Here is a 14,024-nt window from a genome sequence, read left to right on the forward strand (position 1 = left end):
TATTTACTTTTACTAGTAACTTTATAAGATATTATCTTAAGATTTTTATTATAAAATCCTTAATTTAAAGATTACTATATCTCTTAGAAAAAGGCCTAAGAATACTAAGTAAAAAGTACTAGTAGATCTTATACCTTTAGTAGTATCTTAAGGAAGTAATTAAGCGTTTATATTTTAGCTATAAGTATCTTAGTTTTAAGTACCTAGGTCTTAAAAGAGAAAGTATAACTATTTACCTAGAAGTTAAAATAAATTAACTTTAGTATAAGAAAGTAAAAGTTAAAAAGCTTATAATATAATTTATATTAAGGCTAAGAATACTATAAGTATATATATAAGTAAGTAAAGGGTATAGGTAAGTATATAAAGAATAAGAAGTTAGTAAAAGTTAGTATAAATAAATTAATATAATATATTAGTTAAAATTAAAGAATTTAAATTTATTTATATAAGTATAAAATTAGTAATCCCTTTAGTATATTATTTATATTAAATTAAACCTAGTAATAACTTCTTTTTTATAAAGGTAGTAGGATTATTAGGTATAATTATACCTTATAGGGATTATAAGAGTAGTAGTAAGGTAAGATATTTTTAATTAATTAAAAAGCTAAAAAAGTTATACTTAGATAGAGTTATACCTAGGTAGTAAAAGTATTATGCCTGTATATTAATTGCTATTCTAAGATATTACTATATATTATTAACTTACTGTTTTAAAACCTATATAGTTTATAAATTAATTGCAGGGCCTATAGTATATAACCTACTGCGCTTACTTAAGAGTTAGAATCTAAGCATAAGGCTTATAAAAGTTATTATAGGGTTTACTCTATAGATAAGAATTAGTAATACTTTAAAGTTAGAATAAGACCTATCTAAGTTTAATACTATAACATCCGGGGTAGACTTCTCTGTCTACCAGCTTTGACGAAAGATTAAATTCACTGGTAAAGTTCATCCGAAACGTCTACGGCCACCAATGAATCTCAATGGATAAACACTAACCGTGCCCGGTTCAAGGCACCGCCTAAACGCCAACAACCGCAAGATAGGTAGTAAACGCGCACCACCACTCACACGCTTGAGTGCCCTGACAGTAGATGACCGGGGGAGATATTTGGAAACACAAGCTGATTCTGTGTTAAGAAGAAGGGTGTGAGGAAATGACCAAGGTGACATTCCGGATAAGCATTTCTTAATGGATTTACACTTTCTCCTACACTACCATAACGCGTGTCCAGAACCTTGACATCGAATTTTCTCTGCTTACACAGAATCTTCTTATGATAACCCCTCTGCGTGTACAGAACCTACTATTATGCCTCACTTTCTGGCTGAATATAAAATGCCGTCTTTGCTCCTTCTGACTTCTTGCTTTTCCGTCTACCAGCATCTACCACCTACAACAAGTACCAGCAATACTACTACTCGTAGTCTGCTAGTGACACATCTTGTGATAAAGATGCCCCCAATGCGTACTTACAGTAACGATACTTGGAACAACGGGATGTTTCTCAGTCAAATGACTCAACCTCCCATCGGTAATGGAACTATCAGTGTCGCCCAAGGTCAAGCAGCCAACCATCCATTGAGATGGCCTGCAATATACCGACCATATGGCCTCCAAACTCCCGTACCTACTGCCTCATCTGCCGATCCCATGGACACCAGTTCGTCGCCAAAGAAGCGAACAGATACCATGGCAGCACTCGTCGAAAACCCGAACGATGACGACGACGACGAAGACGATGATGACTATGCTGATGACTCTGGATTCTTCGAAGAAACGAGCGAGGACGAAAGCGTCAGCACGATGAACGATGACACCCCGGGCTCGGACACCGACAGCGGTGAAGAACCAGATGGTGAAGACAAGACAAGTCCGATTCCATCAGCTAGCAACCAGCACGATGACCTAGCCAGCATCACCCGAAAACTGAATGCCACAAAGGCTCACCTCTCTGACGTCAAACGACTGATGTCCAAGTGCGAGGAAGACCTCGACCTTCTCGACGACGACGTGCAGGCTGTGCACGATTCCTTCGGAAACCGCAACATCTCTGACAAGCTAGCGCAGACGTACTCTAAAATAAAGATGACTGCGTTGGAATTTCGTAAAGAGCACTCGAGGCGTATCTATGGGGAAGGTCTCGATCGCGATTTCCAGGACGCTTTGGACAACGCGGCGGCTACATTTGCTGAAGAATGGGTGAACATCCTCAAACGGCACGAGGAATCTCGCCAACGCGACCGAACGCTCATATACATCAACTGGCAGAAGGCATTGAAGGAGGTTGAGATTGAAGATTGCAAAAAGACGATTGATTCTATGGAAGAGGAGATCGAAGAGCTGCGACACGAAGTCAAAGCGATCAAGATCATTGATCGCGTCCGTGATCTGGGCGTTGAAGGGATCAAGGCCCTAATCGCAACTGGGAAGGAGTCTCTGGAATACACTTTCAACATCTTTGACATAGAGGAGGATGAAGAGTGTACATGCTGTGATTAACAAGGCAAAAATAAAGCCTTGTATCACAGAAAATGTAGTGGTTGAAGGACCCGTGGAGAGATTCGGTGGAAATCTTGATGGAAATCGATGGTGGGATACCAAGTCCTGTTCTTTTCATGTTAGAGTTTGACCTCATTAGTATGAATCAACTCAATTTCACCTCGCCCACTATGCATGCCGCAGTATCTTTCGTATGATCCCAACTGCCCGACGTTAGTGTCCGGCTTGGCATGCAACCTGCCGAGGCTGTTAGTACATGCCCAGATGGAACGTCACCAGCCAGGTCCCCAGCCTCCCATCAGATAAGCTTTTCGGATATCTAGACTTTCTACAGGGCATTATGACTCCTTTGCCCACATATCACTTACGCACGTGACACCTGTCTGATCTTCTTCCACACTCACGTTCTGCTATTGCACTGAACATCAACTGATCATTTGCTCCATCATCAATCGCTTATCTCCCCATCCATCCGAACATTCGTTTGAAGCATATTCTTCATCATTCCATTGTATATCCCTGCTATCTCAATCGCCCGTCGACCGATGGGATTTCCTTCTAATTATAACATGGACAACATTGACCCGCACGTCCTGCCGATCAGCCAACAAGTCGTCGCGCCTGGAGATTAGAATTCTCACCAGACGAACTGAAGGTACGGTGAGCGAAGCAACGCTGCAAATACTCTCCCGAAAGATTCACTCTTCTCACCATATTGCAAGACAATCTCGACGTCATAAAATAATATTTGCCGAATTTGGAACTGGGATGATCTCATAGACCAGCTATGTAAGAAACCTAACTACAGATCTGCATCAATTCTCCGTCCAACTCATTTAGCTGAACCAGTAATCAAGTCCATGACGATTCAGTATAGAATGATATTCCCCACTGTCTTAAGAGAGTCCTATTACTGCAAAGGCTGCTGTCAGAACTATATGAAACCATGCTACAACCCTCTACTTCAGCGGCCGGCAACCCGTCTTAACCTTATGGGCCTTGCGATGGGATCCTTTGGCTACAGCTGGTAGAGCATCTGGAAAATTTGCGACACTCGTTTCCGTTGACAAATGTGAAGTAATAGTCGTGGGAATCGCTGTGATCAGAGTGATGGGCTTGGTCGTTGTATGAGAATCAGCGAGAGATGGCGGGGTCTGGGTGTCTTGAGCGACTGGATCGACAGTCTTGGACGACGTAATCGGAGCGATAGCAGACGATTTGAGTGCACGAACATCAGACTCGTCCAAGTGATAGAGAAGAGAGCCCCAGCCAAGTCCATCATAATGGCCCGAGCCTTCTCCCCATGATCCAGCTCCACCTTCAAACCCACCAAAGTATTCCAAGGTTTTATTCAGGTAGGCGGTGGTCCAGGGAGCTTCCAAGCCCTTAACTTGCACATAGTGACTGTATAGCAGCTCCCAGGCTGGTCGAATTGCACCACGAGATGCGTCGCTTATAACGTCGAAGGAAACAATTCCATTTGTGTATGGTTCGAACGGGACATCGTTTCCCAAATTGTATCGGGCGTAGTACTCGGCTCTGAGGAAAGAGAACGGTTAGCAATGTGGAATTGAATGGACAATCGAGACCAGTCACATACCCGAGGAGAATTCGACTGTTGTTATAAGAGAACAAGTCTTCGCCTTGATTCCAAGCCTGCTGTCCAATAGCTCCTAAAAGCTGGAAGTTCATCCCTGAATGGCCTTGGTCTCGACCAGACTCCTGCCCTTGTCCAAGCGGCTTACCAGTGCCGGGCTCCTTGACAATATTCGAGATCGCGTTGTTTATCCCTCCGTTCCCGACACCGTTCTTGAAATAGTCGATGGCAAAGTCCCAAGTCGTCCGGTTGTCGGTGACCACAGCGATAGCAAGGGCGGAAGCGATATTGCACTGTTCCCAGTTTGCAAAGAAATGTTTGACATTGTGTTGTGATCCGAGTCTTTGGTTGAGGAAGTCAAGGTTCATTGGCAGGAATACTTCGTTTAACATCTTCAAAACGTTTGACCGACCGTTAGCGACAAAGGGTTTGTAGTCATACAGCAGTTCGACGGCGTTAGCAAGCTCGTAGCCCTGGAGACCCGCAGTAAGATATGCGTCGTCGCCACCACTCAGGACTTCCAGCTTGTCTGCCCAAGCGACAAGAATATTAGATGCAGCGTCTGCAAACTGTTTCTCTCCAGAAACCTTCCAGCGCAAAGCAAGATTGAACGCAGCTGCGGCATCGTGCCAGAGGGCCTCGCCATTCTGGCCTCGGTTTACTTCTTTGACTGCATTGTTCTTGTAGTCCACGCTAGAGAAGGGAATGCTAGTCAACTTCTCCCAAGATGCCGACCAGGGCTCTTTCTTGGCAGCAAGCTTTAACTGGATACGATCGATATCGGATTGAGAAACCAACAGACCTGGATGAGTGAATGCGAAAATGAATGTAGGAAGGAAGCAAATGAAGAAGAAATAAGTAAATGCCATGGCGAAGCGGAATTGTAAAAGAGCGTGGTTTAAGAAACAAAAAGAGGGAAAGATAGAAGAATATTGTGTCTGACAGGAAAGAAAGCTGCTCAACAAGCATATCCCCTTTATGATCATCTCTAAGGTAGCATCGTGATACTCTCATTGCTATACGAGTAAAAATCCCTACTAGCTAAGCGCGTAAGTCTTCAACATGCCCCGCTTACCGGGTAGCAAGATGCTGGTCGTCTCAGCTTGGGGTAGTAAAATTAAAAAAAAATCCAACTGTTGACCGAAATTGGGACAAATTGTTAAAAATATTTCTTCTATTAGGTTCTCAGTGCTTAATTTCTTGGAATTGTCTAACGCCTATTGCTCCAATCCGGAAGTCAAATAGACGAGCAGCACCTTTCTCCAATCAAGTCTTGACGACAACGTAATCGCAACATCTGAAACCAAGCCACAACTGGGACAGCCCCGTTAATGTAAATCTTTCCCGGGTGAGGCTAGTAGTCGCGTCTAGCTTGAAGGAAAGGTGGGGCACTACTCCTTTCAAATATCACTAACCATGCAGGCGAACTTCATTGTTTATTACAGTGTGCAGGCTGCTTTTTAAACTCAAACAGCAGTCTCGTTCTATCTGCCACGAACTAGTAACTTGGGATGAAATAAAGGACAACAATCCCCATCGTAGATTGTAGATTAAAGTAGTAACGTCATGTTAACCTTGCTATATTATGAACAATTTCAGCGGTAGTTGCACCGGTCTCTAAATAGTAGACAATCGCGGTGGTTAAAACAAGTATCCAACGAGATTTTGTTATCTAAACATACCTTAGTTACTTCTCGGGGCATTGTTAAGAATAAACGGTGTTTCGGTTGTATCTTCTAATATCAAATAAATATATATGAATACTTATACTAGCTTATAGTTAAAAGATAAGTCCTTTAAAGGTTAAAGCTTACAAGCAGAAAGAATCGAGTTTTGATATCTACAACTAGAACGCTGGTGGGAATACGCCTGGCTATATCCAGCTAAACTATAAGGGGCAAGTGTAGATTTTCTGGCTAACGCCTGTTACAATAAAACAATGAGGTTTCTGCCTGAATACCCAAGACCCCTCGGATCCTAGAGCATTCTTTTGGCCACGTTTCATCTAAAAGCTTCTCCTAAGTACATTCAGCATCCAACATAACGAACCTAAGAATAATGTAGTATGCAGTGAACTGTTATCTGGAGGATCAATCCTTGTCCTGCCGAAGGTCCATTCCCTTACAATGAGGGAGCTTCCAACTACCTGTATCTTCCCTCATGACATTCTTGGCAAGTACATCCAGCCTGAAAAAAGATGCAACGGTCAAGAAAAGGTTGAGGACCGCAAGGACAATCTTGCCGGATGGCATCTTATGCCAGTAGGTCTTATCCTTCTCTATACCATGCTGAACGGTATCCATGAAGGGACGGAACCGCTGTTCATAACCGGACAGAGCTTTAGGAAGTCCTTCCTTAGAGGTACCAAGGCCACTGACGTGATCCTGGATCTCGCCAGCTAAAATGTAGGCGCCAACGAGACTGGAGGTTGTCCCCATTCCTGTGGTTGCTGTTGGGCAATATGCTGCATCGCCCAACAGCGCGACTCTCCCTTCACTCCAGGAGTCCAACCTAACAACACCCATGTGCTCACAATAGAAGTCGTCTGCTTCTTGTAGTTCAGTAATCAGTTCTTCTGAGCGCCATCCAGCGGAGCGGAATAGCTCTGAGAGAACAGCCTTTTCCTCATCTATACCGCCTTGACGTGCAGCCATGACTCGTTCGGATTCAGGCAGACCTACCAGGTATACCTGAATGCGGTCTGTCTTGTGTCTTCGCGTGAATAAAAGTCGCTTTCCCGGAGCGATATAGGCAGTTCCCTTGTATATCTCTCCGTCCTTGATCTGTCGAGGGATTGTGAAATAACCAGCATATACACCGAGGAAGTGAATGGGGTCTTCAGCTCCAGGTCCCAGCAGCTGCTTCCTAGTGCGGGACCACTGCCCGTCGGCGCCGATGAGAAGGTCGTAGCGGTCCTTCTGGCCATTTGACAGCCGAACTTCAACGGAATTGTCCAGCTGTTCGAAGCTCTCGACAGTTGTCCCAAACATGAATCGTACTCGATCTTTGACCTTTTCGTACAGAAGCTTGATAAGGTCACCTCTCATAATCTCATAATCCGTTGTAAAGCTCTGAAGCCCCTCGCCGGATCTGTTTGCAGGAAAGTAACCCACGACTTTACCAGTGCTATTGACGAACTCCAGCCCTTCCTCTTTGACTGATGCGGCACGGAAAGGTGCCTCAAGGCCCATCCTCTTGAGAACCTCAATTCCATGTCCGCGAATATCAATTTGCAGGCCAGTAGACCTCAGATCGGGGTGCCGCTCAATGACTGTAACATCATGGTGTTGTGAGAGCCAGAAGGCGACAGCATTGCCAGCGATACCGGCACCGCAGATGATGATTCTCAGTTTGGCCATGACTGAAGCTGGTGTAGGTTGGATATATCCAAGAGACAGAGTAGGGGCCGAAACGAATGATAGAGGGGTATGCAATGTCAGTATAGAAAAGCTAACTGATATATGATAATGCAGTCCAGTAAAGTAAAGTGTTGAGTTATTTGAGAGGACGGAGTCTTTATAAAGCCCAGAGTGGAGAATTACAGATATATACCCCTACTTCGTAGATAGGTATTTTAGCAGACCAACCCCTTGCGGACTGTTAAACTGCCATTTTTACAAGACTACGGGTAAAACGCAAGAGAGGATACTGAACTTGAATTATGTAATTTTCCGTGTTTGTAAGTCCGGTGTAGTGTTTTACCCCGTAGGGCCCGGCCTTTCCCTAGAAAAGGCCGAGAAACCCACTCTAAGTAGGCCACTTGCAAGTTATCTATAACATCGACCTTAAATAGTATACATTTAATTAAAAACTTTACTAAGACCTTACAAATACTATTTCTTTTATAGTAAGAAAAGGGTTATAGAAATCTAAGTTAATAGAAAATAGAAAGTAGAAAACTTTCTAAGTTAAGTATATTACATAAAAGCAAGTCTTCTGCTTATCAGGTACCTTAGGACGCTCTTAAATTTAATCTTTACTTAATAAGAATTTTAAACTGCGTTGTTGTACCTTAGTAAATAGCTAATACTTGTAGCTTCAGTTAAAGAGAGAATTTAACTATTCTTCCAGTTGGGTCTGAGCAGACATCTAAGGGGAGTATCTAGCTGCAGGCGCGTAAATAGTCTGTGTCAGAAAGGTCACCGGCTGCTAAGGTTCTCTTGATCTCGGCACTTGTTTGCATTGCCGAAGCCGACGCCAGTACACCGAGAAGCTCCGCCACGACGAATCAGAGCTCGCCATTGATTCACCATCTTCAATATACCGACCCCGGAGATATTGACCGGCCGGTCAATTTCCCAGTCTCACAAAGACCGAATCTTCATTAGTAAAATACAGGGAATCTCGGCCTGCACTAGAGATCCCTCAATCGGCGTATCTCCCCATCATGTCTTCCCGAGCTCGGTCCTACGCCATATGCCATCGCCGAAAAGTTCGCTGTGACAAGGAATTACCCTGTTCCCAGTGTCTTCGTTCTAATAACGAGTGCTCGTATCCATCTGCTGCGCTGCCCACGTCTGCAAATCGCGTTAAGAAAATAAATAACTAGTATATATTATCCCCAGATATTTTCTTTATTTTCTTTATTAGGCTCATCAGGGTATAGTTTGAATATAACTGTAATATACTACTCCTTTCATTTTAACAGATGTTTTACAAAGAGGATTCATTTTTCAGTAAGCTTCTATATCCTGCAGGTTCCTTGTTCTTATAGCTCTACTAGCAGGAACAATTAACGACCGCTCTTTAGCGTGTGCTGCTGCCGTTGCTAATGCGTACTCTTGCTATTCCTTACTCTTATAAGAGTCCGAGTAGTTACAGATCCCCCGTATAACCAGGCTAGGGAAGTGATATATTAGCCCCGCGGCCTCGATCTCGAAGCATATGGCACCCATCTTACCAGCAAGCTCGTCCTTTGTTCTACCATGCCGTATCACTTGGTCTCTAGAACAAATTACTCCGCAATGTATTTTGGGGTCTGTACTAGGCCGCTGGGGCCTCAAACCCACCCTTGACTGCGAACAAGAGTCGCAAGTGGCCTTCGGATTGACGTGTTCATTTGTGCTATCAAATAGCCGGTCTTAGAGTGTGCCTTAATAAATATAGTTGGCTATCATGGGCTATCTTTCAACTATCTCATCGAGGATAGCCGGTATATCGCTTGGCTTCCAGGCATGTTCTTCTTAAAGTTTAGCAACCGCAGTAAGGAGCTTTTATAGGGGTTTAACTAGAGGGTCTATACAGTAGAACTTCCCCTCCTAGAAAGTTTTACCAACATCACACTGTATAATTTAATCACTAACAATACATCGCCAAGTCTAATATTACCTATATTAAGAACTCTACCACTAATACCAACTATTAAACGTAAGGGTATTAATGGGAAGCTCTAATACATACTATTAGCTACTGTTAGAGTATTAATAGTACTATAATAATAAACTGGAAAATATACTGTTACTACATAATAACTAATAATATCTCATAAAGTAAAGGTATTGCTATCCTCTACACTCAAGACCATGCTATCGTAAACATGGTCAAGCAATTTCATAAACAATTACCTCTTAAAAGTTCTTAGAAATCTCTTTCTTTTACACCTTACTAGTCTTAATAAAGTAGCTAATTGCAGCCAGCTACGTTTATGTAGACATAGCTATTCTGCTCAAGGTAATAACATATGGATTTGCAACGCATTATATTGGCGCTAAGCTGTAGCAAGCTAACTCAAACCCAGCTACGTTTAAACAAGATGCCTAGCAGTATCAACCTTCATAGGCATTACAAGGCCCAGTGCCTCCATCTCCTTGTACATCTCAAACACACTCTCAAGCGAGTCCACGAATCCATTGAATCCAAAAGTCTTGCACTTGTTTGGTGACGCCGTGCCGAAACGCAGGTATGCAAAGTCGCCCGAGAAGAACTTCTTCTTCTCAAAAAAGTCAACTGTAACCTTGCCACCAGACTGGTCCATCAGCTCCTTCCACGCTTGATGGTTCAAGGGATCCTTCGCCCACTCGGCTAGGGTGAAGCTGAATCTCAGCTGGGTCGGCGGTCCAGTCCCCAGCGGCGCCTCATTACCACCCTTCAGAGGAAAGGTTTTATAGTTGTCGGAGCCGTCAGCGCCCTTGTCGTCTACAGGGGGGACAACGCCCTTGTCAACGCCATACCACCGCGCTAGCTCAGCAAAGAAGCGCTCCCAGCTAACGGGGCCGCCGTCCTGGGCGTTGAAGGCCTGGTTGGCGCACTTGTTCTCGAGCACAGCCCACTCGCTTAGGTATCCAGTAAGGCGCGCCGTCGAGAAGAGCGACTCAAAAAGATACTCGTCCCAGTCGCCACCAAACGCGAGGGGCTCCCCTTTGTGTGCCTGCACGGAGGCATAAACAGCGAAGGGATGGAAGGTAGTTATGGCAGCGCTGGCGGCGGAGCCGATGACGCCGAAGGGCCGGATGACGTTCCAACCAGTACCGGGGTGCTCGGCGCAGTATCTCTTGAGTGCATCCTCCTGGTGGTAGTAGAAGTTGTCTTGCAGGTGGCGTGGCTGGGGGTCTGACTCAACGAGAGGCGTTCGCACGCGGCCAATATGCATTCCGTAATTCTTGCCACCCGTCTGGAGGAGGATTCGACGGGGCGTCAGTCCCGAAATTCGCAGACCATCGAGCAAGTTGTCAAAGAGCGGCACATTGACCTTGATGAGCTCGTCCGCCGCCGCCGGACTCATGTCATCCTCAACGTCTCCCGACAGGTAGGCGTAAAAGAAGACATAGTCGGCCACGACACCGTGCTTTCGTAGCGTGTCAGCAACCGTCTGGCCGTCAGTGAGAAGGTCGATAGCAACGTGCTTGATGCGCTGCAACTGCTCCTCAGAGAACATGTTCAAGCACTCGCCCGACAAGGGCTTACGTGACAGGGCGTAGACCTTTGACCAGCGGTCGGGAGTGTCTAGCAGGGCGCGGATGGTGTGATAACCTGAAATGCCAGTGGCGCCGCAGACCACTGCACTGAGGCCCTTGATGGACGGGTCAAAGGTCGGCAGGTTGCGATAGATGCCGGATTGGCGGAGCGGGAAGTTCTCTGAACTCATGGTTGGCTGTTGGAGGTGGTGGCTACAAGAGAGATAATAACAGAGGACGAGAGCTGTGCAGGAGATGGAATGGAAAGCCCGGCATAGACTCGCCGATTCGACTCAGTTTATATAGGCCGTGTCGAGCGAGGTTACTCGAGTGTGTGGATCATGACTTACCTAAAGTTATGAATTCCATGATGTCAAGACATTAAATTCTTCTATGAAGAAAGCGCAGCGAGGCATGCTTTGACTTGAGGGGGATGGGCTCCTTTTCGAGCAGAGCTGTAAGAGTTGCGAAGGACTGCAGTGGATCCCCGTCCAGGCATCCGTCGCTCGAACAAGGGCCGGCTATTCACACACACCGACTGTCTAGGCGCCTGAATGAGTTGCCTTAATGGTGCACTGGGAAAAAAGAAACGGGGACGTACAACTCAGCGGGCTGAAATAAGAGCGCCATCTCGTCATCGAATGTGGACACTCGAAGTCTTTAAAAAAACCCCGGCGCATGTGGTAGTGCAGTTTATTATTATCCTTACGCAAGACGCTAGAGTTTAAAATGATTTAAGGAGATTAGGCCATTGTTAGCCTCCAGCCACGACTACTGTTCGCCGACAGCTCCATGTGGCCGAAGACCTGACACACACAACTCCTTGAACTCTCTTAATCCCGAAGCCTTATCGGCGCTCTGCTAAGGCTAAGGCCAAGCCAACGCCCCGCAGGCTGTCAGGTTTGCCCTGCATAAGCTAAACTGAAAAAAATAGACATGTGGAATAGATTGAGTTGATTCAAGCTACGCGACTTGCCTAGCTTGTCACATTTTGTCTAAATGTGACGTGATTAGCCAGGGCTTGGATCTAGGGGCACACTACCATCCACTCCCGTTGCGGCCCTTTTACGGGTCGTTGGTTTTAACATCGGGCCGTGCATGTCATTCCTCCCTTAGTGTTCCAGACTAAGTTTAAATTTTAATCGACGCTTATTCAAAGTTCTATGTTGCTACTCTTAACGGAAGTAACGAGATAATGAAATTGTATAGCTTAATAGTCAAGTATAACCATTTTGTTTAATTCAAGTATTTTAGTAGTACTTTGTATTACTTAAAATAAATAGAAAATTAAATCTGCCTGTCACTGTTTTGATTTATGATTGCTGGACTGTAGAGTCCAGTGCAGTGAATCGTCGCTTGTATTCACAGTTCAGTGCATCAAACTTGTTTCCACGACATCCGCGACACTCCCTCCCATGCACAATCATTTCATAGTGTAACATGAATTTAATGTCATCAGGAATGCGGAAGTTCAAATGGGCTTGTGACTTTTCTATGCTGGCGTCCCAAGGACGCCAACCCCAAAGGCCTGACAGACGGTAGATATGCGTATCCACCGCAAATCGATCGCGCTTCAGACAAATACTCATCAGACAATGCGCACATTTCGGGCCCAGACCCCAGTAGCGTAACACTTCCTTCGTGACCTCTTCATCGGAGACGTTGAACAGGTATTGTAGGTCCCAATTGCCATGGCGAGCTTTGACATCGCGTAGCAGTCCCATGAGGATTTTGGACTTGCGGTTCTGCATGCCCCCAGGTCTAAGGGCATCCGCCAGCTTGTCTAAACCCCCTTCAACGATTTTGTTGTAGGCAAAAGTTGATCCGTAGACCTTGGCCATGTTGTTCATGGCCCGTTTGGCGTTTGCCCAGCTTGTCGCTTGGCTGAGCGCTGCAACCACCAGGGCATCCATGACGTTTGTGTAGACACCGTCTTGTACAGGCCCATCTTGTTCTCCAAAGTTTCGAAGGACTGATTCGCCATGCAGTTGGTGCAAAATGTCATGTGCGACACGACATTCTTGGGAAGTCGGGCGGGCAAAGTCTGGGTAGGGAGTGGAATCTGCATGTTGGGACCACGAAGCCCATTTCTTTTCTGCCGCTTGATGGTTCTTTACGCCGGATGAAACTTCGGCTTTGTTGCTTCCAAGTGTCGTTCTCTTGCTCGTCTGCACGCTGCCGTGGATGTCGCGGGCAGGGGTTGTGTTGGCAAGAGGCTTGTTCTGCCTAAGCCGTTTTGTGATGGGTAGGCCTTCAGCCTGAACTTTTGACATGGATCTTGTTTGACGCGCCATCTTCAGTATCAGCATGTGGAACTCTCCGCGTCGTTATGTTACACTTCCGTGCTAAATGTAGACAAAAGAGTTGAGATGCTAAAGTGGAACACACGAAAAATTTCGCTTGTGGCAATGCGGGCCACTGATGTGTGTTTATGCTTGTGTGAAAACACAACCAGATAATATGTCTTTTTATGCCATGGTCATCTCCCTTGTCTGTGCAGCCTTGCGGCACATGACCGATCAGCGTCGGTCCCGATGAACAAGTCCCTGGACCTGAAGATCGACTTGACATGATTGACCGTTTCGTAAGAGTAACCCAGTTCCCACATCCTGTAGGGTTCGTGACTCACATGCGGGAGTCAATTCGTTACCGTGGAATTGAGTTACGGAGTCTCGGTCAATCGGTTGTGTGGCCTGGGTGGTTGGTATTATGACAGGGATTCTGTCAGCTGCAAGACGCGGAGGATCCTGTAAAGGGGGGTCCAATCTCGCACATGGTAAACTAGCATCAACTTGCAGAGCGCGCTAAAAAATCTCACAGTAATTCTGACCAATTACAGCATGACTGGCCCCTTGCCATTTGTCCTTCAAGAACATCGCATTTTCACGATCGATGAGTGCCACTGTCAATGACATCATGCATTTTGACACTGAGATCGACAGTGAAATCCACTCCGAAAACCGTTCGGACATCTAGACTACGGAGTCGCCCGAAACAGTGCTCGCTTGCCCCACCGACTTTA

The 14,024-nt window shown here is 45.5% G+C and overlaps 5 protein-coding genes across 5 annotated transcripts; 1 reads left to right on the plus strand and 4 right to left on the minus strand.

Annotated features, from left to right (window-relative positions):
• Positions 1–1,321: 1,321 nt before the first annotated feature.
• On the plus strand, positions 1,322–2,512 carry B0J16DRAFT_321124 (uncharacterized protein; the record flags this gene model as incomplete). The annotated part of the gene is made up of 1 exon (XM_046125617.1): positions 1,322–2,512. One exon carries the CDS (start codon positions 1,322–1,324, stop codon positions 2,510–2,512), a length of 1,191 nt encoding a protein of 396 aa, XP_045980775.1.
• Positions 2,513–3,240: 728 nt separating this feature from the next.
• Positions 3,241–5,077, minus strand: B0J16DRAFT_415561 (chondroitin AC/alginate lyase). Its single transcript, XM_046133531.1, has 2 exons — positions 4,113–5,077; positions 3,241–4,051 (listed from the first exon to the last, which is right to left on the minus strand). Exons 1-2 carry the CDS (start codon positions 4,976–4,978, stop codon positions 3,472–3,474), a joined length of 1,446 nt encoding a protein of 481 aa, XP_045980776.1. The 5' UTR covers positions 4,979–5,077; the 3' UTR covers positions 3,241–3,471.
• Positions 5,078–6,199: 1,122 nt separating this feature from the next.
• On the minus strand, positions 6,200–7,468 carry B0J16DRAFT_356356 (uncharacterized protein; the record flags this gene model as incomplete). The annotated part of the gene is made up of 1 exon (XM_046129469.1): positions 6,200–7,468. One exon carries the CDS (start codon positions 7,466–7,468, stop codon positions 6,200–6,202), a length of 1,269 nt encoding a protein of 422 aa, XP_045980777.1.
• A 2,347-nt stretch (positions 7,469–9,815) lies between these two features.
• B0J16DRAFT_363284 (uncharacterized protein) lies at positions 9,816–11,431 on the minus strand. Its single transcript, XM_046129865.1, has one exon. It carries the CDS (start codon positions 11,191–11,193, stop codon positions 9,853–9,855), a length of 1,341 nt encoding a protein of 446 aa, XP_045980778.1. The 5' UTR covers positions 11,194–11,431; the 3' UTR covers positions 9,816–9,852.
• A 780-nt stretch (positions 11,432–12,211) lies between these two features.
• B0J16DRAFT_343558 (DNA glycosylase) lies at positions 12,212–13,425 on the minus strand. The gene has a single exon (XM_046128061.1). It carries the CDS (start codon positions 13,309–13,311, stop codon positions 12,316–12,318), a length of 996 nt encoding a protein of 331 aa, XP_045980779.1. The 5' UTR covers positions 13,312–13,425; the 3' UTR covers positions 12,212–12,315.
• Positions 13,426–14,024: the final 599 nt, after the last annotated feature.

The sequence above is a fragment of the Fusarium flagelliforme genome, assembly GCF_020744385.1.
Source record: "Fusarium flagelliforme strain FIESC 12 MPI-CAGE-AA-0113 chromosome Unknown B0J16scaffold_5, whole genome shotgun sequence".
Classification (NCBI taxonomy): domain Eukaryota; kingdom Fungi; phylum Ascomycota; class Sordariomycetes; order Hypocreales; family Nectriaceae; genus Fusarium; species Fusarium flagelliforme.